This window comes from Camellia sinensis, chromosome 9 (genome assembly GCF_055761805.1).
Source record: "Camellia sinensis isolate YWXY chromosome 9, ASM5576180v1, whole genome shotgun sequence".
Taxonomy (NCBI): Eukaryota; Viridiplantae; Streptophyta; class Magnoliopsida; order Ericales; family Theaceae; genus Camellia; species Camellia sinensis.
In genome coordinates, this window is record NC_138969.1 from 186,717,226 (window position 1) to 186,740,570 (window position 23,345).

General features: G+C 40.1%; 1 protein-coding gene and 1 pseudogene across 8 annotated transcripts; one reads left to right on the plus strand and one right to left on the minus strand.

Moving 5' to 3' along the window:
- LOC114295510 (uncharacterized) lies at positions 1-22,866 on the plus strand. 7 transcript variants are annotated; one of them, XR_014340723.1, is made up of 4 exons: positions 3-629; positions 11,234-11,592; positions 22,055-22,216; positions 22,497-22,866. XR_014340723.1 is itself a non-coding variant. In XM_028239749.2 (2 exons), the coding sequence occupies exons 1-2, from the start codon at positions 184-186 to the stop codon at positions 11,421-11,423; spliced, it is 636 nt and encodes a 211-aa protein (XP_028095550.2). In that variant the 5' UTR covers positions 1-183; the 3' UTR covers positions 11,424-13,396. The 7 variants fall into 7 exon arrangements, 1 of the variants encoding a protein (XP_028095550.2); XR_014340722.1 differs by having other exon boundaries at positions 22,530-22,866; XR_014340724.1 differs by lacking the exons at positions 3-629; positions 11,234-11,592 and adding exons at positions 21,274-21,707; positions 21,819-21,950 and having other exon boundaries at positions 22,530-22,866.
- On the minus strand, positions 4,269-8,308 carry LOC145799000 (putative sugar phosphate/phosphate translocator At1g06470 pseudogene; annotated as a pseudogene). Its single transcript, XR_014340913.1, has 2 exons — positions 8,258-8,308; positions 4,269-7,125 (listed from the first exon to the last, which is right to left on the minus strand). The product of XR_014340913.1 is annotated as a putative sugar phosphate/phosphate translocator At1g06470 pseudogene (transcript).
- Positions 22,867-23,345: the final 479 nt, after the last annotated feature.

Genomic DNA, 23,345 nt, shown 5'->3' on the forward strand with positions numbered 1-23,345 from the left:
GCAACCCATTAAATAAGATTCCTCATTTTGATTTCGTAACGTACACCCAAGTGGCAACCATGCACAACACACCAATGCACCACCAGCTCAGCACCAACACAACCAACCCACCTCCATTTTTACACACCAGAGAGAGAGAGATAGATAGATAGAGAGAGAGAGAGAGAGAGAGTTAGAGAGAAGATGAGGAAGACTAACCAGAGCAAGAGAAGAATCAATGGAGGCAAAGCAGCAAAAATCGAAGAGAAGGGTTTTGGAAAATGGGAAAGCCTCGACAAAAAACTCATGCTTGACATCTTCAACAGATTGGAACCAGCGTTTTTGTTGACAACCGTTGCTTGGGTGTGCCGATCATGGGGACGTGCGTGCTACGATCGATTCTTCGCCGAAAAAGGAGAGCAGAACACCCTCAATATCCGCGCCCTCCATAGCATGTCCTTCTGGAATATTCGTATAAATTTCACGAAATTGCTTCGTGGTGTCATGGATGTCTATGCATGTGACAATGATGATGATGATGATTATGAAGATGGTGGTGTTAGGGTTAGGGTTACCCCAATTACCAAAATCATGTTTCCATCGGAGTTTGTTACAGTCACTGATGATCACCTTGTCTATGCTGCAAAAAGGTATAATTTCAATTTTGTTAAGATTGTGGCTAAAACATGTTCAAATTAGTCTGGGTATAGTTTTAATTTGAACAATTTCATCCCACACTTTTTAAGTGGTAGTTTTAATTTGGTCATTCTATCTAAATTGAAAGTTAAAATCAACAATTTTGAGATACTTGTTAATTATCTAAAGTTTCAATTTTTGGTTCTTCTGTCTAAATTGGAAGTTAATATTAACGATTTTGGGATACTTGTTAATTTTGTCAATAACAAAAATTTTGACGGAATGACCAAATTAAAATTAGACTTAAAGTGAAGGATCACATTGTTCAAATTGAAATTTAGAGACTAAAGTGAAACTTGTGTCAAACTATGGTTGAAGAGTGTACTAGTAAGCTGTTATGCAACTTAATTTTAGTTGGTGACTGTCAAACAACTGATCTGTAGATTATATAGATGAGTATTTTCTTTCTATTATTAGTCCTTAGCTAAAAGGGGACCCTCAATTTGATTGAGAAATAATCTCTTTGTGAATTTATTTTTCTAAATGTTTCTGATTTGAACTGGGTGATTTTGTGAAGGACTTGGACTGTCCATGAGAAAACAAAATTAGCTTTTTACACTTATACATGTTGTAGGTCACCCAAGCTTAGAGTACTCTCCGTAGCTTGTGGGTTATATATCGAACGTACAGGATTTTCAAGGGCAATGCAGTGCTGGAGTAGGATAGAGGAGATGACAATTTCGTTCAGTGACAGTGACAGTGACAATCATAACATTGGTTCTATCATTGAGGTGATAGGCATAAACTGCAAGAAGCTAGAAGTACTATGCTTGTTTGGCTTGTTCATAGGTCAGCAATTGTGTCCTGAAATTGCCAAGAATCTCAAGGGACTGAAACTTTTGAGATTGGAAGAATGTCATATTGAAAAAATTGGTTTGAAGTATATCCTGTTAAAATGCAAGAAACTTCAGAAAGTAGAGATCTGGGATTGCATTACCTTAAATTGTTATGAATTAAATTTGTTTGTGACTTGCAAGATAAACAAGGTTGAAGTTGATGGCGTTATTAAATGGTCCCTTGTTAGCGAAGAAGGGCTATATGACCTGAAGGGTCTGCTGAATTTTCTTTGGGGGTCAAGACCGCCCAATCTTAAGAAGGATTTAACATGGTGGCCATATAGTTGATTCAATGTCTAAGAGTTATAATGGTTTTAGGACTCCTATTTTGCAAACTCATTTTTTTTTTTTTTTTGGTGCTTGTAAGACAAGGTTTTGTTTGTTTTATGTGAATTTAAGTATGTTTCACCTTTAATTGTTTGCTAGGGAATCCTTGTCATTTTGGCTTCTCTTTGTTAATCAATTTTTCCAACAGCAAAGAATCTACACTTTTTTGGTTTTGGTTTTCCATATACATATTAAACTCAGGTGCTTTATTTGATTTCAGTAATCCCTTTTTGAACATTTCATTGGGGGGAAGTGGTGAAGTGTATTGGTAATTACTTTTGTGGCTTGGTTTCATGTTTGATGTCTTTACTTATGACTCACTCGCCTTAGTGTTTGTGATTATTGAGTGGATTTTCATTTTGTAACTAAGGAGGCATTGCTGCTGGTATAGCACGTTAGAGAGTGGATTGAATCAACATACTTCTTCCATGGTTTAAAGAAGTCCATCAAAATTGTTTCTTTTTGTGGCTCCCTCGACCATGTTTCAGTTTGTTACACTTGGATTAGCTGTGTTGACACTTATATCTTGGGTTGTATCACAAAAGGAAACTAAGTTATTGAATGTAGAATCGTAGATGTTTTGACTTATGATGGACAGGCATTAACCATCTAGGCCATTTACTTAAACTACCCATGCTCATACAGTCTCAATGTTAAATTATGATCCATGGACATGCTTTGTTGGGTGATATGTTGGTTTTCCAAACACTGGCATGTGTTGGATATGTGTTGGCCCATGTCAAAATACATCTGTCCATTCTTTTCTTCTTCTTCTTCTTTTTTTTTTTTTTTTTTTTTTTTTTTTCAATTAAAATTTAAGCCACAGATGCTTGTGCACACATGGTACACTTATCTATTGCTTGGACATGTGTGAAACACATCTAGGATACTTTGCCGGCTTAAAAGAATAAAATGGTTGCTGAATATTAAAATTAGAAAGTATATATTTAAAATTTGAGGGACTACCTGGTTGACTTAAGGTCCTCTCCCCTTAAATTGTGTCACACAGTACACACAGAGGGTCCCAAGATGAAAAAAGAAGTCCGAACTGACAATCATAAGGGCTGCTCGAGCCCGATGAGAAAAACCACCTTCAATGGGTGCAGTTGAGGTGGGCTGACACCACCCTAGTTCTTAATCTCCCTTTTTGTCCTCCCCCCTTCCAAATTTAGCAATGATCTTTTGCGTTATACATGTGATGCTTTCATTGTGACACTAATTCTACTTATCCTTCCTTTAGACTTTTACAATTTAGAATCTAAACCCTAACAATTTCCAGTTTTTTGGTTAGTACTTGGGGTTTTTAAAAATTGAGGTTAGGACTTTTTGTCCCACTCTTTTCCAACATTTTAACATAGAAAATGTATAATATGTTATTATCTTCATATTATATGATGGGGGAACGGAAGGGAGTTTGTTGAAGTTAAATTGAAGATTGGGGATTTATCTTAGTGTTATTTTATTGAAGTTTTTTTTATTTATTTGGCAGCTATTATTAGGGTTTTCTAGGATGCTATAAATAGGCTTATATTTAATAGTTCTATCAAACTATGATTTTTGGGTATTGATTTGGGATTTGTTTCCGGTTTCTTCCCTTTTTTCTCTCTCCATCTCTTTCTTCCCTTTCTCTCTTTCCATCTCTTTCTTTCATCCCTCTTCATTCTCTTATCTCTCTTCACCTTCTCCCTATGGGTGCTACATTAGGTATGGTTTTTTAAATGTTTATAATTGAGAAGTAAATGTTTTGCTTCAAGGATGGATTTAGGCTTGAATTGGTTGACTGCTTGAGGTTGTTTTGACGTCAAATTGAAGGAAAGAGCTTGCTAATTTCTAGACAACAGGGGAAAAATGGGATTTAATCCTAGAATCAAAGTTTGAGGCCTTTGGTATGAATTCAAGGTTTTAGGAGGGTTAGCATGGTTATTAAGTCCTTGTTTGGTAATGGTTTCATAAATCAAAATAAGGAAGAAAAGGAAGATTAAGAAGTGATAAACCTTAGAATTATACTGGCATTATGAGTTTCCTACTGAAAAGAAGTTAATAGTGTCTCACTCACCCCTTATAGAAAACATAAATTTGTTAATGTATTTTATTTAGTTTACTAGTAAATGTCAAGTCACAAATTGTCTAAAAAGCTTAAGTTGTTAGGAAATGGGCCCAATGGTGTATATCAAGCCTTTCAACAATTCCATGCTATACAAAAGACCTTTTTTTGGGGGGGGGTCAATTGAGGATAAGCAAGCAAGAATGGATCAAGTTCCACCCTTTCCGATATGAATATGAATATGAGCTAAGCTGACTGAGCTCTCTCTTCCGTCCTTTATTTAGAAGATTCGTTAGAAATATCACAAGACTTGCATCATATTGGATAGTCAATTATGGAAAAAAGTTCAACTGTAGAAATTTAATGTATAAAGAGAAATGGTTGTATTATTGATTGATGTTTTGATATCTATTACAATGATTCATGATTCCTATATATAGAAGAGGGTGAGTGTGTAGTAGGTGAAGAGTAGGTGAAGTGGAGGTGGTAGTGGTGTAGTGGGTTAGGTTTAGTGGAGTAGGTGAGGTGGTAGTGGTGTAGTGGGTTAGGTTTAGTGGAGTAGGTTTAAGTGGGTGAAGTAGGTGATAGTGAAATTCTAACAGCCCCCCGCAAACTCAAGGAGGAGAGAAACTAACCAACTTGAGTTTGGAGAGAGTAACAAAACAAGAAAATACATAAAAATAAAAAAGGATAGGAGACACTGTAGGGTCGTGTCAGACCGTTGGTGAAGACACTGTATGGGGTGTCATAACGTTGTAGAGGACACGGTATGGTGGTGTCAGACCGATGTAGAAGACAGTTTATGGGGTCATGTCGGACCGTTGTAGAAGACGGTTTATGGGGTCATGTCGGACCGTTTGTAGAAGACAGTTTATGGGGTCATGTCGGACCGTTGTAGAAGACAGTTTATGGGGTCATGTCGGACCGTTGTAGAAGACAATGTTGTGACAGTTTACGGAGTCTTGCTGGACCCTTGTAGAAACTAACCGGAATCAATGTCGGGACAGTTTACAGAGTCTTGTCGGACCCTTGTAGAAACTAACCGGAATCTATGTCGGGACAGTTTACAGAGTCTTGTCGGACCCATAAAGGAGCTAACCGGAATCAATGTCGGGACAGTTTACAGAGTCTTGTCGGACCCCTTAAAAAATCGCACCCTCAAAAGGTGCGCCCAATTTTTCAAAAGGCGTGCCATCAAAAGGCGTGCCCACTTTATCAAAAGATGTGCCATGAAAAAGGCGTGCCAGTTTGTCGGGCGTCAAGAGGCGCGCAATACGCGTGGCTGCCTCGGCTATTTAACCAAGACGAAGGCTGAGGCTGAGGCATACCATTCTGAAACCTCTGAAACCAACCCTTCGCTGAAAAACTCTGCCTCTGCGGAGAGAGAAACTGTGGAACACTTTGTTGCCATTCTGTCACCAACCCTTCCGAACATTACCAGTCTGAAATTGCTATTTCGCTGAAACACTTAGCAACCCAAAAACATGGCCTCTTCTTCCCGTCCAGCTACCCAGAACCTGCTCACGCTCTTTCCAGAACTGAACGAGCCCACAAGAGAAATAACTGGTGCGGTGGCTAGTGAACCTCAACCAAACACCTCTGGTTTTGCTCCATTGAACTTTCCGATGCGGTCGGTGGAGCAAAAAATGGCGGTGCAAACTGATATTGAGGCTAATCAGTATACTCTGAAGGCATGTGTGGAAAGCATGACGGCGGTCACAAACTTGTCGAACCGGCTGCAGAGTAGGACAAATGAAGTGCAACAGTTAAACTCCCAGCTGGCTCTGCTCCAACGCATGTATAAGGATGCGCGAGCAGAGATAAGTGTGCTGAGGGCAGAAAACAAGGAGCTGAAGCGGAAGGCCACCGTTATGTTCCGATTTGGAGGTCCTCCATATGCTGCAGTGGAGGAGTATGAGGGCATGAACGTGCTCGGTGGACAAGGAAACACGGAGACCGGACTGGCACGGGACGCCCAAGATAAAAGTAAGAAGAAGAGACCTGCAGTAGAATAGAGAAGGAAAAGAAAAATCCCACTGTGGGTGTGGTTGTTTTGTTTGTATTTTTTTTTTTTTTTTTTTTTTTTTTTTTTTTTTGTAAAATGGTGATCGGGGTGAGGCCCGATATGAATAAAATGAGTTTGCAGTTCGTCTTCTTCCTCCGTGTTTTTTTTTTTTTTTTTTTTTTTTTTTTTTTTTTTTAATAATAAAATAAATAAATAAATAAAGAAAATAAAAGAAAAGAAAGAAAGTGGAGCAACGGGTGAGGTGCAAAAGGTGATGATAATGTTTTGTGAGTGGAGAATAAAGAAAAGAAAAGAAAGGGATGGTGTGGTGTGGGTGGTGGAAAAAGAAAAGTGGGAGAGAGAAAAAAGCATGTTCTTGTGAAAGCCCTGTGTTTCTCTCTGAAAAAACCAAACATGCTGCCTTGTTTGTTTTCATGCACCACCGAGAAGAGAGAGCCCAGGTGCAGAGAGAGAGAGAGAGATTGGTGGCCATCATCTTGATCATCCATCTCCTCAAGAATAACATATTTTGCAGCTGGATTGGTTGTCGATGACCTTGCCACATTCTCTTCACCTATTTCACCCTTTTGTAGCTTTTGGTATTTGTACCAATTGAATAAGCTCACGCCAAACAGGATTGTAATAAGGCCAGCCCCTTTCAACCAAGTAAACTGATCATGGAAGTAAAAGACAGCAACCAAGATGGTGACAGCCTCCTTGACAACTCCTGCTATTGTCACAGTTACTGCACTAGTTACTGAAACAAGAATGTATTTTGTCAATACCATAAAAAAGGCGAGAGTTCCACCAAGAAACATGAGAAGGCAACTCCGAGTGATATGCCATGAACTATTGAAGTAATTGCTTGTTCTGAATTCATCCCAAGGATCCATTATCAGAGAGAGCATAGCAGTTGCCACTGCCATCACTGGAGTTACATAGCTCATCAGGGTAAGTGGATTTTTCAGACCATATACTTCTTTCTGAAGAAGAATCTGAGTCATGGTCCAACGAAATCCAGACATAACAGCAGCAGGCATAACAAAAATGAATCCCCAAAATTCAAATTCAGTTTCCTTCGCAACTGTTAACATTATTCCAATGGATATAATAAAAATGATACCGAACTCAGGGGCGCTTGGTTGACGAAGATGCAATCTGTATCTGCAGTAGGCCGAAATGAAACACTGGTTGCGAGAAGAGTTGGCGTCAATTCGAGCTAGCAGTGGTTTGAGTTGCTGCAGTGGTTATTGGCGGTGATTGGAGAGAAGGTATGTGTTGGAGGTTTCAATTGGTTGAGGTCTGGCGGGCGGTTAAGGCAAAGTTGCCGCCCGCCAGAAGGCGAAGAGCACCAAGAGCTTAACCTATAGCTCTGATACCATGTAGAAATTTAATGTATAAAGAGAAATGGTTGTATTATTGATTGATGTTTTGATATCTATTACAATGATTCATGATTCCTATATATAGAAGAGGGTGAGTGTGTAGTAGGTGAAGAGTAGGTGAAGTGGAGGTGGTAGTGGTGTAGTGGGTTAGGTTTAGTGGAGTAGGTTTAAGTGGGTGAAGTAGGTGATAGTGAAATTCTAACATCAACAATATATTATTATAAGCACACCACAAACTCAACAATCATACAAGATAAACCCCCAAACAAATACAAGGGGGAAAGACAACCGAACACCTAACCTCCTAATGAGGTGTATGGGCTCTTGACCAACGGACTAGCGCCTTTGGTTTGGCTATACAAAAGACAGACTTACATCGAAGCAAAATCAACCCGCGAAATGGAAACTTTCGTCGTGAAAAAATCCTACTCAAGAAAGGATTTCTAAACTAATAAAGGCTTAACTATTTCCACACATGAAAAGGACTTGACAAAGGCTGTAACCGAACACCTTGCTAACTTGGACACTTGGGAAAGAAAAATTACTAACTTACCCCTATAATCTGGAAAGTTATGACCTTACATAGCCCTATTTAAAAAGTCTAATTATTCATATCAAAAGGAGCTAGGGCCATTAGAGTTCTACGAAACCCATGTAAACATGTTAGCAATCACACAATATTAATGGTGGTGCTTATTGGTCAATTTGTCAGCCCATGTGGACAGATTTCTTTTTTCTCCTTTTCTAGGCATACTCTTTAAGGTGCTTAGCCTAGATAATGGGCGATTAGAAGGTGTAAAATTGGGTTTTGAGTCACAAAACTACAATTTTCCATCTGATGTTAAAGAGTTTGCACCAATATATATATATATCTACATAAAATGGGTCCATTGGTTCAGTGGTTAAAACTCAGCCTACTAACCTTGAGGTTGTATATTTGAATATGACAGCAATCGCTTTGTGCAAATTATGCCAAAGGCTATACCCAATCTTCCCCTCCAAAACCCCCCCATAAAATGGGGTCTAACCTGCGCATAGTTATATGTACATAATAAGTATAAGAATGTTGTTTGAGTATTAGTTGTTTTATCATAGGTTTGACAATTTTTATTGCATTAAAGAATCATAGATGTATTTGGCGATGCATTGATTGTATGTATCGTTATTTGTAAATGCTAATGATGTAGGAGCTCTCGTATAAATCATATTATGCTATCCGCATGATAGTCTAAAAAGCTGAGCTTTTGACATCAACTAATTCTTTTTGGAAATACCACTTGGTATTTTTGGAAAATAAAAAGTTCATGCCATAAAGATAAAGTGTATTAGATTAGTGAGAGAATTTTCTTTTCTTTTCTTTTTCTTCCTTTCCTTTTATTTTTCCCGTAATCCTAGTGGAATATAGTAAATGAGGGTGATTGTTGATTGAACAATAACTACATCCTTAAGGAGAAATATGTTAGGAAGAACCTAGCCAGGGGAATGAACAAGACAATTGTAGTATTTTGTTAATTGTTCCTTATAAATTCTATTTTAAAATTCCAATCTTGTTTGATACATGGATCACTATATATATGCAAAGCACTTTAGGAACCTTTCTAGGCAAGTGAAGAATTTACAAAAATTTACAAAAACTAGTTGAATTTTGTAACAAGGCAATGAGGTTGAATATAGTTAGATAATGGAGACAGAAAAGAGAAAAGAAAGAACACAAAAGTTTAACGTTGTTTAGCCAATATTGGTCTACATCCACACACACAAATCCCTAAGGGTTACATCTTTCATTCACTTAACTTGATACTCTTGTTTACATGATACACCATATATATAGAGTGAGAGATACAATCAAATCCCTTCAGTTAAGGAATTGAAATAAATCAAAGATACAAAAAATCATAATAAGCATGAATCATGGGATCTCCATATATTCTAATATCTTCCATATCTTTAACAATATGATCTTATCTCCAACATTCCCCCTCAAGTTGGAACACGGAACGGTTGAAGTGAAGTATCCAACTTGAACTCGAAAATAGTATGATCATTATAAATAACTACAATGAAGTTGCCAAAAAACAATAACAATTGTAATAACTCCCTCAATGACAACCTCAACGAACATAGCAAGGAATCAACATCTTGCAACAGAGAAATGAATCAATCATGATGGCAGTAAGAGAAACCAATTGAGAGAGAGAAAGTAAGAAAGTCGAAACAATAGCAAATCACCACAAACAGGAAGGCCGAAAAAAGGCATCCCACAAAGAATGCTACCGAACACACTAGTAGCCAAAAAATAAAAAAGAACCAAATATGTACTTACTAAATTGGTGCAGGGACCTTAAAAGGGTAGAAAAGTAGTCGGAAAACTCAGACTATCACAAAATAATGCTACTGAACCCACCGGCAGCCCCAAAATAAGTAAAAATCATGAATTTTGCTTACCGCATCAATAAACTAGTGATCAACTCAAGAAAGAGGGCAAAAAACCTTGATAACAAAAAATATGAAGTGAGAGAGTTCTCCATAGAGAAACATGCCTAGGGTTCAGTAGGCTCTGATACCTAGTTGAATTTGTAGTAAGACAATATGGTTGAATATAGAGAGATAATGGAGAGAAAAGAAAAAGTAACAACACAAAAGTTTAACATGATTCAGCCAATATTGGCCTATATCCACACACACACAAAGCCCTAAAGGGCTACATCTTTCATTCACTCAATTTGATACTCTTGTTTACATGATACACCATATATATAGAGTAGGAGATACAATCAAATCATTTCAGTTAAGGAATTGAAATAAATCAAAGATACAAAAAATCACAATAAGTATAAATCATGGGATCTCTGTATATTCTAATAGCTTCCATATCTTTTGATATTTTTGACAATATAATCTTATCTCCAACAAAACCAAGGCAACCAATATAATGGTCATGAAGGAACTTAGTGCATAGACACGGACATGGAGCATGCTAGAATGGATATAATACCACCATGATGCAAGATGTGGCAAGGAGAAGTCTTCAAAAGATAAATATGTATTCCCATGTACATATGCTTTTCATATGGAAGATATAATTTTGTCAATTGCACAAAAGAAAGAACATATATTAAAAATGTCAGGCTTTTGGGAGAGATGGAGGAAGTGGATCCAATTTGGTATCTCAATGGTTTGATTGCCCATTAAGACGAAATGCTCTCTTACTGTTTTCTCTTGACATTTGTAGGAGTATAAGAAGGGCGGCTTCTGTTCCTGACATATATTTAGGTCAAGGATAGCCAAGGAGGGTTTATGGACGGTCTTACTGTGGATAGGATAGGAGAGGAGAAGAGAGGGAGATATCTGACAATTTCATTTATTGTATGCAGATGACACGATTATTTTTTTGGGAGTGCAAGTATACTAGCTTGGTTACTTTTGTTGCCTATTATTGTGTTTTGTGGTTGCCTCTGTGCTAGGGCATATTGAACTTGAATTTCGAGGTAACCCTTCTCGCTCCACTCCTATTTGGATGAGTTGGGTAATAGGTAAACAGGGAGGAAAGAGTTCAAGGAGAAAAAAAAAAAAAAAAGTAGACTCGTTATGCGTTTGGAATAGATTCTTATTTAATGGTTTTAAGCCCATCCATCTTGATTATATATATATTTAGAGATACCTTAGTACCTATCCAAAATTCTTTATTTATTCTTGTACGAATTGATTTCTTTCTACAATCACCTTTTAATTGTTTGACAAATGAAGCATAATAAAGTTTTTAAGACTTCCATTTACATTTGATAGGGTCTATTTATGTAGTAAAAACATTCCCCAAGGTAAGGGAATTTTACAGAATTCACCATATCTGACAGGTCAAGTGAGATGATAGATTGGGGAGTGTTTTTTCTAAATAGCTAAACCCTATCTTGTGCAGTGTTCTATTAAGTTTTGGACCTTAATCACTTCTTTTGTGTTGTAGGATGTGTTATTTCGAAGAAAGGCATAACATGCATGACCCCATGATTGGCAAATACAAGCAATGGTCAATAACAAGAAGGCCGATTCCTAGAAAGCGAAGATCTGCATTAAGAGATCTCTCTTATACCAATTTCAGTCTCACTTGCACTGCTCCTACCTTCAATTCTTATTCTCTTGCTTTGATGGTCTGACCTCGTGCTGGTTGGAATGATTTGTGAAATATTGGCGATGCATCAAGACGAGGAAGGGGAGTTTTTTCAGGAAGTGACAGCTCAGAGCGAGGGTATTACTGGTAGGGAGATATGAGAACGAATATGCTTGTTATGTGTTTCTGGAAGTTCAGTCTGAATGCCAAAGGAGGTATATTTTAATTTCAGAAAAATGGCAAATATGGTTTAAAAATCTTGCACTGGATTTCTTCCAATACCATTTGAAACTCATCCATTTTCTTGTTAGGTAAAATTTTCTGGTTTCGTACTGACACTTAGATGTAAGAAAGGATGAATGACTGTTTTCAATGGCCTGAATTTTGATGGATTGACAAAAAATTGATCATCCAAATGAGTCAGGTTTGAGTCCAAATTATCCTATTATGAAAGAAGATTAATTAGCTTAAATTAATGACTTCAAACCAAGGGACTTTAGCCTAGTTGGCAAGCCCTTTGTCCACCAAGTCTCTCCTATGGGGGAGGTCTTGGGTTCCACTCCTAGGAGTGGAATGGGAGGGCAAGATTTTCTTGCAAAGTGCATGGATGTAAGTTTCAACTCTCCCAAGGTGCTAATCTAACAACTAACCACCGACATTTGCCGATCAAAAAAAAATAATTAATGACTTCAAGTTCGAGAAGGACCTGAAGAAGAATGAAAAAACTACCCATATTTGCCACCCTTTGGGTGTCAATCAAAATCTTTGGGGATTTTCCTTAAGAAACAAACAAAGAATCTTTTCTTTTCTTTTTTCTTTCTTGTTTTGATCAGCAACAAAAGTAAATTTATTAATAAATAAAAAGAAAACAAGAAGAGGACAAGTTGCCCTCTTTGATGATTTATCATTATTATTGAGCAAAATGCTTAGTATCTTCTTTTGTCATTAATTCTATATTAGTGGTTACTCTATGGAAGTAACAAGTCGGCATTTAAAAATAGAAAACATCATTCAACTTATGGAGTTGAAAGGAATCCTCAAAAACTTTCCTTAAAAACACAGGAGAAGGTCTTGAGGCTTCTCTGATATTTACATTTACTCCGCTCTTTATTGTGTCTGTATGTCATATCAGGTAATCTAGTAATATGCACCTTCATATAATATAATTTAACGCTCTCCATTTGTTTGACTGAAATCAATTCCTGACACATAAACTCGTTCTTTATTGAGTTGCCTCTCTTCCCATTTACTGTTGGCTGCTACCACATGCTTCAGATAAATCTTTTCCAGGTATGTTGAGGTTTCTGTTAATCTAAGAAATTTTTTGTTGAACTGAGCAGAAAATTATCCACTACCTTTATTTAGCACATGTATCAGTACTTGTTTCTTGTTGATGTCATTTTTCCTTGTTAAGGAAAGTGATTTTCATTTCAAAGATTGGGTTTATAATTATTTTAGATCATAACTTGACAATCTAACAATCCTTCCTATACATCTCTAGGTGTTGTTTGATCATCCCATCAATTTATTGTGCCTTAAATGCTTATGGCTTCAAGAACTGTGCAATGGCTCCCCTACCTTGTCTGTGATCTTCATATCTAACTTTGGTTGATTTCTCTTTTTTTTTTTTTTTTTGGATAAATAAGCAAGCGACCTTTATTAAAAAAGTATCTAGATGATGCAAAGAATTACAAAACCCCAACAAAGGGAATCACTCTCTAACCAATAACCTCATCCAAAAACTCTAAAAAACCAAATATATCCAGATCAATTTTCAATTCTAACCAACTATACAAAACAACTAGTAAGCGACCCTTAAGCCAACTAACGATGCAGTGAATCTCCTGAAATGTACGTCTATTCTGTTCCAACCACAGTAACCACATCAAACAAAAATAAACCAAATACCACACACCCGTCGACCACGACCAAACCGAGCCCCACGCCAGCTCCACAACATATCCACCACCCATCACAGCTGAACCCAACCAATCCCAAAAAGAGAGTAAACAAAACCCCACAGACAGAACGCCACGGAATAATGCAAGAACAAGTGATCCACAGACTCTGCATCTTCACAACACATACAACATCGATTAACGAGAATATGACCACATCGCATCAAGTTATCAAGCGTAAGATTCCGACCCAAAGCCGCTGTCCACATAAAGAAAACCACCTTAGATGAAACCCGTGGCACCCAAACACTCCTCCAAGGAAAATCCTGTCTCACCTTCCCCACCATGCTCCAATAGAATGACGAGACTGAAAAACACCCCTTAGCCCCAACATTCCACCCCAAAACATCCTGTCCCACCCCAGTCACACCCAACCCATATAAGAAACTCCATAACTCCAACAGCTGGTCAACCTCCCAATCATGAACCTGACGCCGTAACTAAATATCCCAAACCACCCCCTTCCCTTCCCTCCCCTCAAGTAAGATGCCACGATAGCCTCCTGATCCACCGCAATGTGGTGGGAGTTTCTATTGTATGTTTTGGATCGTATAGGTTTTGGGAAGACTTGGTGTAGAGGGATTCAGTTCTGTATTTCTACTGTGCGGTTGTCAATTTTGGTTAATGGCACGAACAGGTTTCTTTCCGACATTTCAAAGTCTTCGTCAGGGAGACCCTTTGTCACCATTATTGTTTATTTTAGTGATGGAGGCATTGAGCAGATTACTGGATAGAGCGTTTCATGAAGGTTTGTTGGAGGGCTTTGTAGTAGATTCTCTCACAGGAGCATCTCTATGTGTTTCCCATTTGCTGTACGCAGATGATGTACTAATCTTTTGTGGGGCAGTGCCGAAACAGGTGGGTTACTTGCGATGTGTTTTGCTGTGTTTCGAGGTAGTTTCTGGCCTTTGGGTGAATTTAAGGAAATCCGAGCTGATTCCGGTGGGTAATGTGGAGGGATTGCCCGTGTTAGCGGCGGTGTTAGGCTGTAAGGTGTCGATTTTACCAGTGACTTATTTGGATTTGCCGTTGGGAGCATCGTTTAAAGCTCAAAGGGTATGGGAAGGGGTTGTGGAACAGATTCAACGTCGTTTAGCAGGCTGGAAGAGGCAATTTCTTTCGGTCGAGGGCCGACTGACTCTGATCAAGAGTGTGAGGGTGGTGGGCTTACCCATACATCTTCGCTGCGATTTGATGTACCGAGCTATTGGCGATCGATGTGGTGGTTTTGTGGACACCGACGAACTGTTGGGGGACCTTGGGGTGGTCCGATTACGTGTCAGATAGGGTTTTGGTGCGCCGACGGTGGAGGCTGATACGCCGCCGAGAGGGACAACGGGTGGACTGCGTATGAGAAGGATGGTCATAATGGGTGTAGATTTGGGTATATACCAAATTTTCAGAGATTTGGGGCTAGACCAGATTTTCAGCGATTTGGGGGAAATCAAGGTCAACATTTGCTTTTTAAGAAACAGCAAGCTCAGGAGTGGAAGGGCCACGACAGGCACCGTATGGGGTTAGGCCCAGTGGGTCGAGGAAATAAGCAAATGGGTCATAGTGGGAAAAATAATAGGCCCGTAGGGGAAGGTGTTAGTTTGGGCTTAACTGTTCTGGGGATGGGCTGGAGCTCTCAATGTCTAGGTCCATTCCTCAACATGCGGGTCCGGAGACGGATCTCCCAGTGCAACGGATTTTTGAGTCCTTGTGCAACAGTGTGAGGGAGCACGTGTCGAAGGCAGGGACGTTGGGTGAGACGTCGGTGAGAATGGAGCAGGGTTTGTCGTTGAGGGAGGAGGATGGGTCGTCCGCAAGACATGGGCTTGGGTCTTCCGATAAGGCAGCAGACTCTTTCAAGGCTCTCGTAGTGTTGTTGTGGAAGGGCAGATGGCGACAATATCGGGCGTCGAGGCAGGGGTATTTCGTCAACTGGATGACGAGCTGTGGGAATAACAAGGAGCTGTTCTGTCATGGTGCGCCAGGGCTGAAGCAGAAATGGAGGAGGGCTGTGACAATTTGGCTCTGGTTATGCAACCGTTGGCCGTGGATAGGGGTGACCAGGAGGGATTGATGGGCCCAACACCAATGCAGGTTGAGAGTAGCAATGTCTTGGGTAGGAATGGGATAGCTGCAGCTGAGGAGGTCTCAGATTGGGTGCTAGAACGCATAGTTGAGGTTAGTCGACTACTGGGGTTGTAATTCGAAGGCCACAAGGAGGAAGCTTTACGATTATTCTCAGTAGTGGAGGCGTCGTGGCGAAAGGGATCTCCTAGTATAGAAGTGGTTACAGTGGCGGATACTTAGCGGGGAAGGCAGTATTGCGTAGGGCAAGAGTTGATGTGGTGTGCTTATAGGAGACAAAGATGGAGGTGTTAAGGGTAGAGGTGGTGCGGGAAATTTTGGGGAGGGGGGGGTGTAGGTTTGTGGAATGACTACATTTGTTGGCAATGGGCACGGCGGTTGGTGTACTGCTTTGTTGGGACTTGTTGGGACTCGAGGGTTGTTGGGAAGGAAGAGGAGTTTGGCAATTTTTCAGTGTCTTATCTATTGCGGTGTGTGGAGGACCAATTTCGATGGGTGTTCACGGGGGTGTATGGTCCAGTACGACGTGTTGATTGAGGAGAGTTCCTGTTAGAGTTGGAGGCTGTGGCGTTCCATTGGTCTGAACCTTGGTATATGGGAGGTGACTTCAACATGATGAGGTGGCCAAGCGAGAGGGTGGGGAGTTCTCTGGAGTCGGGCTCTATGTGGAGTTTCTGTTCTTTCATCAATGAATTGCATCTGATTGACTTACCGCTTCAAGGAGGGAGAGTCACCTGATCGAATGGGCAGAGTCTGTCTCGGATTGATCGATTTCTGATCTCGAAGTGACTGGGAGAAGCATTTGTCGAAGGTGGCTCAGTTTCGGTTGGCCCGCCCGGTGTCTGATCACTGACCTCTTTTACTTGATAGTGGGGGCTTCGCAGTAACCTTACTCCTTTTCATTTTGAGAATATATGGTTGCAAGCAGATGGTTTCTTGGAGATGGTGTGGGAATGTTGGTTTACTTATGCAGTTACAAGCTCGCCTAGTTATATGTTGGCACAGAAGCTGAAATTACTTAAAGAGGATTTGAAAAGCTGGAATAGGGAGGTGTTTGGCCATTTAGAAGGTCGGAGAGAGGCAGTGGTGTTCTTATTATCTTTGTTGGATGATGTAGAGTCTGAAAGGGGCTTATCGCCGGAGGATTTGCCGCGCTTCTGACACTTCCGTCGCCTGACACAGCACTGTCGGAGACCACCACACTAGATTCAGGTCATGGCCAGCAATAACCCACCGCCGTTGCAGCAAGGTCTCGTCGTCTTGTCGTGTCGGCAGAACAAACAAAAAGTCTTGGCCCCTTATTGGTCGGATTTTCACTTTCTCGAACTCCTTCCACCAACGACCGACCCATTCTGTCATGGCTAAAAAACCCACCACCTTGTCCCCTCTTAAACCCACTTTACCCACTACTGCCCTGTCCAGATATTGGAACCACCCTTCCTCCGCCACACCATTCACCACCTCAGCTCCGCCAATTGGGCCGATTGTTCCCCCAGGCTTTGGAACAACCCTTTTCTCGATCATCACCCCCTTGTCCTCACCTCCCTTCGACCCCCCTTCCGGCCCAATAGCAAAACCTTCAATAACCAGTGCTACCCCCTCCCATCTATCTCCAAACTCCGACATAGGAAGGTAAATCTGAGTCCTTTTGCCTTTTGACGTCACCACGATCTGCACCGAAAAACCACCATTGTCCTCGTCGCGAAGCTAGGTTGCCACACTTCGTCCCTTCCCTTCTAGTCGGCCTGAAAAAGAATGACGATCGGACATGCGGGACTCCGTCCTCAGTTTCCTGGCGGTCCATTGTACTTCAAACCCCGACAGCACCACCTCCTGCCACAACCCTTGCCCCCGCTCCACAATAGACAATTGGCGGTGGCCTCTGTGATCTGCAACCATTTCTTCAAACTCAAAGGACCTACCTCCAAGGAAAAGGATTCGGTGACGTGGTCCTGTCACCGCCTTCACCAGAATCATCCCAGGTAACTAATGCATCCCACCGGAAATTCTTAATAAGGAAAGTCTTAGAGAGAGTAGCAAATAAAAATATAAGAAGCCTTCACACGAGACATCAATAATGCTTAAAAGTCCAATTCTAACTCTGGTTGATTTCAATCACTTAATAGTTGATACACTTATAATGGGTTGTGCATGCTCATTGTCAAGAGTAGTCCCATACCATTACTAAGCATGAATCGATTCGCAGCGTGAATGATTAGAACCATTAGGCCACCAAAGAGTTTGACCTTTGAAATTGACCCATATTTTGTATTCTTTGGTATAGGCACTTTTCACTAGGTTGGTTTGAGTATTCTCAGAAATCTGAGGCAAGCCTACAAAGGAGATCCCAATGGAAACAGGTTAATTTTTTTTGGGGTGGGATAATCCTCTTTCTCTAGTTACAAAAGAAGAAAGAGCAGAAGTTTGTAGATATCACATGTAAAAAACTTAAACTTATATATTGTTGTGTTGATGTATTACAAGATTGTTGTGTTATTGTGTTATGTATTACAACTCCTATATATAGAAGAGAAGGTGGTAGTAGGTGTAGTGTAGTGGAGGTGGTAGGTGAAGTGGGTGCTAGTGGAGATGGTAGGTGGAGGAGCAAATTGGTAAATTCTAACAGCCCCCCGCAAACTCAAGGAGGATAGAAACTAACCAACTTGAGTTTGGAGAGAGTAACAAAACAAGAAAATACATAAAAATAAAAAAGGATAGGAGACACTGTATGGTCGTGTCAGACCGTTGGTGAAGACACTGTATGGGGTGTCATAACGTTGTAGAGGACACTGTATGGTGGTGTCAGACCGATGTAGAAGACAGTTTATGGGGTCATGTCGGACCGTTGTAGAAGACAGTTTATGGGGTCATGTCGGACCGTTTGTAGAAGACAGTTTATGGGGTCATGTCGGACCGTTGTAGAAGACAGTTTATGGGGTCATGTCGGACCGTTGTAGAAACTAACCGGAATCAATGTCGGGACAGTTTACAGAGTCTTGTCGGACCCTTGTAGAAACTAACCGGAATCTATGTCGGGACAGTTTACAGAGTCTTGTCGGACCCATAAAGGAGCTAACCGGAATCAATGTCGGGACAGTTTACAGAGTCTTGTCGGACCCTTTAAAAAGTCGCACCCTCAAAAGGTGTGCCCAATTTTTCAAAAGGCGTGCCATCAAAAGGCGTGCCCAATTCATCAAAAGACGAGCCAGACATGATGGCGAGGCACGTGGGCGCCTTGGCTTGCGTGCCCGTTTGTCGGCTGGTGGCAAGAGGCGCGCGATGCGCGTGGCTGCCTCGGCTATATAACCAAGGTTGAGGCAGAGGCTGTGCAAACCAGTTGGAAACCTCTGAATTTTGGCAGTCTGAAACACTCTGTAAACCCTGCTCTGAAACACTTAGCAACCCAAAAACATGGCCTCTTCTTCCCGTCCAGTTACCCAGAACCTGCTCACGCTCTTTCCAGAACTGAACGAGCCCACAAGAGAAATAACTGGTGCGGTGGCCAGTGAACCGCAACCAAGCACCTCTGGTTTTGCTCCATTGAACTTTCCGATGCGGTCGGTGGAGCAAAAAATGGCGATGCAAACTGATATTGAGGCTAATCAGTATACTCTGAAGTCATGCGTGGAAACCATGACGGCGGTCACAAATTTGTCGAACCGGCTGCAGAGTAGGACAAATGAGGTGCAGCATTTAAATTCCCAGCTGGCTCTGCTCCAACGCATGTATAAGGATGCGCGAGCAGAGATAAGCGTGCTAAGGGCAGAAAACAAGGAGCTGAAGCGGAAAGCCACCGTGATGTTCCGATTTGGAGGTCCTCCATATGCTGCAGTGGAGGAGTATGGGGGAGTGATCATGCCCAGTGGAGTGGGAAACACGGAGGCAACACCGTCAAGGACCGCCCAGGACGGAGGCAAGAAGAAGAGACCGGCAGAGTAGAGAAGAAAAATCCCACTGTGGGTGTGGGTGTGGGTGTTTTGTTTTTTTTTTTTTTTTTTGTTTTTTTTTTTTTTTTTTTTTGGTGTAAAATGGTGATCGGGGGAGCCCCGATATGAATAAAAGGTTGGTGTGCAGTTCGTCTTCTTCCTCCTTCTTCTTTTTTTTTTTTTTTTTTTTTTTATTTATTTATTGATTTATTTTTTGGTTTGTTTTAATGAAAAAAAAAATAAATAAATAACTAAAATAAAATAAAAGAAAAAAAGTGGAGCAACGTGGGTGAGGTGCAAAAGGGGACATGGTGGGAGTTTGAGGTAATATAGTATAATAAAAAAGAGATATATATATATATATATATAGATATAAAATAAACAAAGGTGGGTAAAATAAAAAAATAATGATGGATGTGCAAACTTTCGGTGACTTTGCAAAAGATGAATTAAAATAAAAAAAGAAAAGAAAATGGAATGAGTAACAGGAGTGTATTGAGTATTTAATATAATAATAAAAAATAAAATGTGTGGTTGGAGGAGAGAGAAAAAGGGTGGCGTGAGGGACATGCCCATGTGGGGCAATTGCTTTAGCAGCAGTGTCGGTTCCAACACTCTCTTTGAGCCCTAACACTCTCTCTCTCTCTCTCTCTCTCTTGCTGATCGGTGATAGATAGCGTCGATAAGCATACACAGAGAGGATGGGGAGAGGAAAGTTCAAGGGCAAGCCAACTGGTCGACGCCAGTTCTCCACACCCGAAGAGATGATTGCTGGTACGTCTGCTCGTCCTCGTACATTTAAACAGGTAGAAGCTGAAGAGAACGAAGAGGAGAGATCTGAAGAAGAATGGGTCTGGGGTTTTCAAGAGCGGTGATCCGGCGAGGCGCGCTCGTGCGATTGTTCAGGCCGTGACTCACGACAGTGACCTCGTCTATATCGGCTATCACCCCGAGCCCTAACTGGCCGGCCGACAAGGCCAAGAACGAGGATTGCTGGACTGATGTTGAATATTGCAAGCAGAATGGATTATGGTATCCACTTTCTAAAACACTAGCTGAGAAAGCAGCTTGGGAATTTGCTAAGGAAAAAAGTTTGGATGTGTAGAGGTCCGGCGGAATAGATTGAGGTCCGGCGGGCGACCAAGGCGAGGTTGCCGCCCGCCGGTGAAGCGAAAAATAGTAAGTGTTTACCCTTGCTCTGATACCATGTAAAAAACTTAAACTTATATATTGTTGTGTTGATGTATTACAAGATTGTTGTGTTATTGTGTTATGTATTACAACTCCTATATATAGAAGAGAAGGTGGTAGTAGGTGTAGTGTAGTGGAGGTGGTAGGTGAAGTGGGTGCTAGTGGAGATGGTAGGTGGAGGAGCAAATTGGTAAATTCTAACATCACAGATTCATAATAGTACCATGAGTTGCAGAAAATAACCTTCTAAAGTACCAAAATGTGGTAATTACTTTTGCACTTTTGATTTCTTAATTTAATACTGTTGCTATGGGAATGTGACATGTTCTTTATCATTGTTCAGTTAGATTTTATTTGCTCTCTATGATATGTTCCAACAGTGTTTGCAGTTTTTACACTTTCGAGGTTTTTCACCATCCTATTCAGTCAGGTATGTGGGCAGTCGTCTACATTCCTGACCTAGAATGAGATTTATTTGATTTTGGCAATATGAAACTGTGATTGCCAGAGTTAATTATATTATGGTACTGCTGTAAAAGTTCATGTGGGAACAGGGATTTGAACGAGCTTCAGGTATTATTTTTGCAATGCCAGAAGATATTGAGAAAAGGGCTTACATATTCTGCTAGTCTGGTACAAGCTTGGGCTGCTGATTGTTGTCTAGTAAACTTTGTTTCTTCTTTTAATGATTGTGATTGGCAGAACAAATCAATAATGTGTATCAATTTTTAATGTGGAGCAGATTATCAAATTCATCTAATTGTGGAGAAACTGCTGTCTTTTTAGTCCACCAAGAAGTTATGGTGAGCCGGATGAGCAATGTGGATGAATTGCTTACCCATTCCCACTTGACTGATACTTACAAGCTTATTCAACAGCATGGACACATTTTATTTTTCATTTAAACCAATGAAAGGCTGCTTGAACTTGAATTGCATCATTATATTTATTTTGCGCAGTATGGATTGGTACTCACTGATTGGAAACTAGCATTAGATCTCTGCAGGAACGAATCTTCAATGCAGGATAGCTTCCATGTGAACTGTGTCACAAAGTAATGAATCATAGCTAGGGTTTCGATAATGTCAAACTCATACCCAGGACACATTCTGGAAGATGTTCTCGTCCATGTGAGTCATGCTTGCTGCCCATACCACCTGAGTATCAGAATTCTACGTCAGTACTAGCTATTTTCTTAATACTACATGCATTAATTTCGCTGATAAAGCTTCTTTGAAGGAAACATTAAACTATATTTGCACATACTTGCCATCGTTTTGGTATTAGGTGTCTTTCCTATTCTGTATCTTTGAGTTGAGAGCCCTCCTAAAGGTGCAGAACACAGGAGGGTCATCCTTAGTCTCCATTGCTACTCTCCATGTGTGCATTTGACGAGTGCATTCCACATGAGAAGCTCCCGTAAAGCCTTGCTCTTTGCAATCTCAAATGACAAAATTTTTGTATGCTTAATTTTTATAGTTTCCTATGCATTTTCTGTTCTTAAATCTTTGTCATGATTGCAGAGGCTGGGGGAGAGAGAAGTGGACAATATAGCTGAATTGTCTTCATTGCAGATACTAAGGAAGCAATTAATGGGGTCTTGTTGAGGGGAAGCAGCATTTCTTTTCAATGCTAATTTCTTCTCATTTATAAGATTGACCTTTTCTCGGAGGCTATGGTTGAAGGTGAGGGTTTCCATCAATGGCATTGCCTATGTTGTTGACTATTAGTCTCACACTGTCTATGCGAGGAAGAAAATTTTACTATCTCCTCTTCCATGCATGTAGTCTTGATTTGCTCTTATAAAGATAGAACTATTTTCGTTATAATTTGGTTGAATAGTTACTAAATAATCAACAGATTCAAATCTGGATTTTTTGAAATTCACACTAGTGCTCCCCTTACTCCCTCGTGATCTTGTCTGCTCAAATTCCATTTTATTCTTTTCACCCCAGTTGTTTGCAGCCTCTTAGGATCATACTTAATTCTTTCTTGCAGTGATGTTTTGCCCTTGTTCAAAGCCTTTTGGAAGATTTTTCGGTGACCAAGTTGAAGTAGTCAAGCTTACAGCTCACCTCATGTGGTTTTTCGCTTTTGGACTTAGCCATGCTTGCGAGGGGATCCTGAATCTTGCCCTCGGATTGTGAGGATCTTTTGTTGATTTGTGTCCTAGCTTTGTATTGTCAATCTTATTCTATTAGCTGAGGTCTATTTCTAATTGCCTGTTCTTTGTATGCCTCTTATAGTTAGAAGTTACTCACCTCCTGTTGTTTTTTCCCTTTTGGACTTGTATTGAGTTCTATATTTTTTTTGGCATTAAAATTCTTTGTGCTCATTGTCCATTCTATCCTTTGTATTGAATTGTGTTCTATTTTCTTTTTTGGGTAAATTACAAATACACCCTATAAGGTTTGCTTAAAATACGGGAAGTCTCTTGTGGTTTGGAAAATTATGAATACCCTATTGTTAGAATTTTATTTAACAGATTAAATTGAAAAAATAAAATTTATAACTGTTCTCTTATTCTGTTATACAATTATGAAATTATTTGAATTATTAATTGAAATAAATTTTTGACATCATTAAAATCTGTTAATTGATTTAATGTTTTATTAATAAAAAGAGTTATTTGTTATGAAATTTAAAATTTTGAAAGGCGAGATATAATTTTTAAAATCACCGGGAGTAATTTGTATTTGAAGCAATATTTAGAGGGTGTGTTTGTAATTTATCCCTTTTTGGGGGTTGTGTTTGGTTGCTACCTTAGTTTGAAAATTATTTTTTACTTTTAAAATTATGAAAGGGTTTTTTTTA

Bases quoted from the DNA above. Each gene is read 5' to 3' on its own strand.
- LOC114295510 (XM_028239749.2), top strand. From the start codon at position 184: ATGAGGAAGACTAACCAGAGCAAGAGAAGAATCAATGGAGGCAAAGCA. The intron at 630-11,233 runs GTATAATTTCAA...TTTGTGTTGTAG, and splicing joins CTTGTCTATGCTGCAAAAAG to GATGTGTTATTTCGAAGAAA.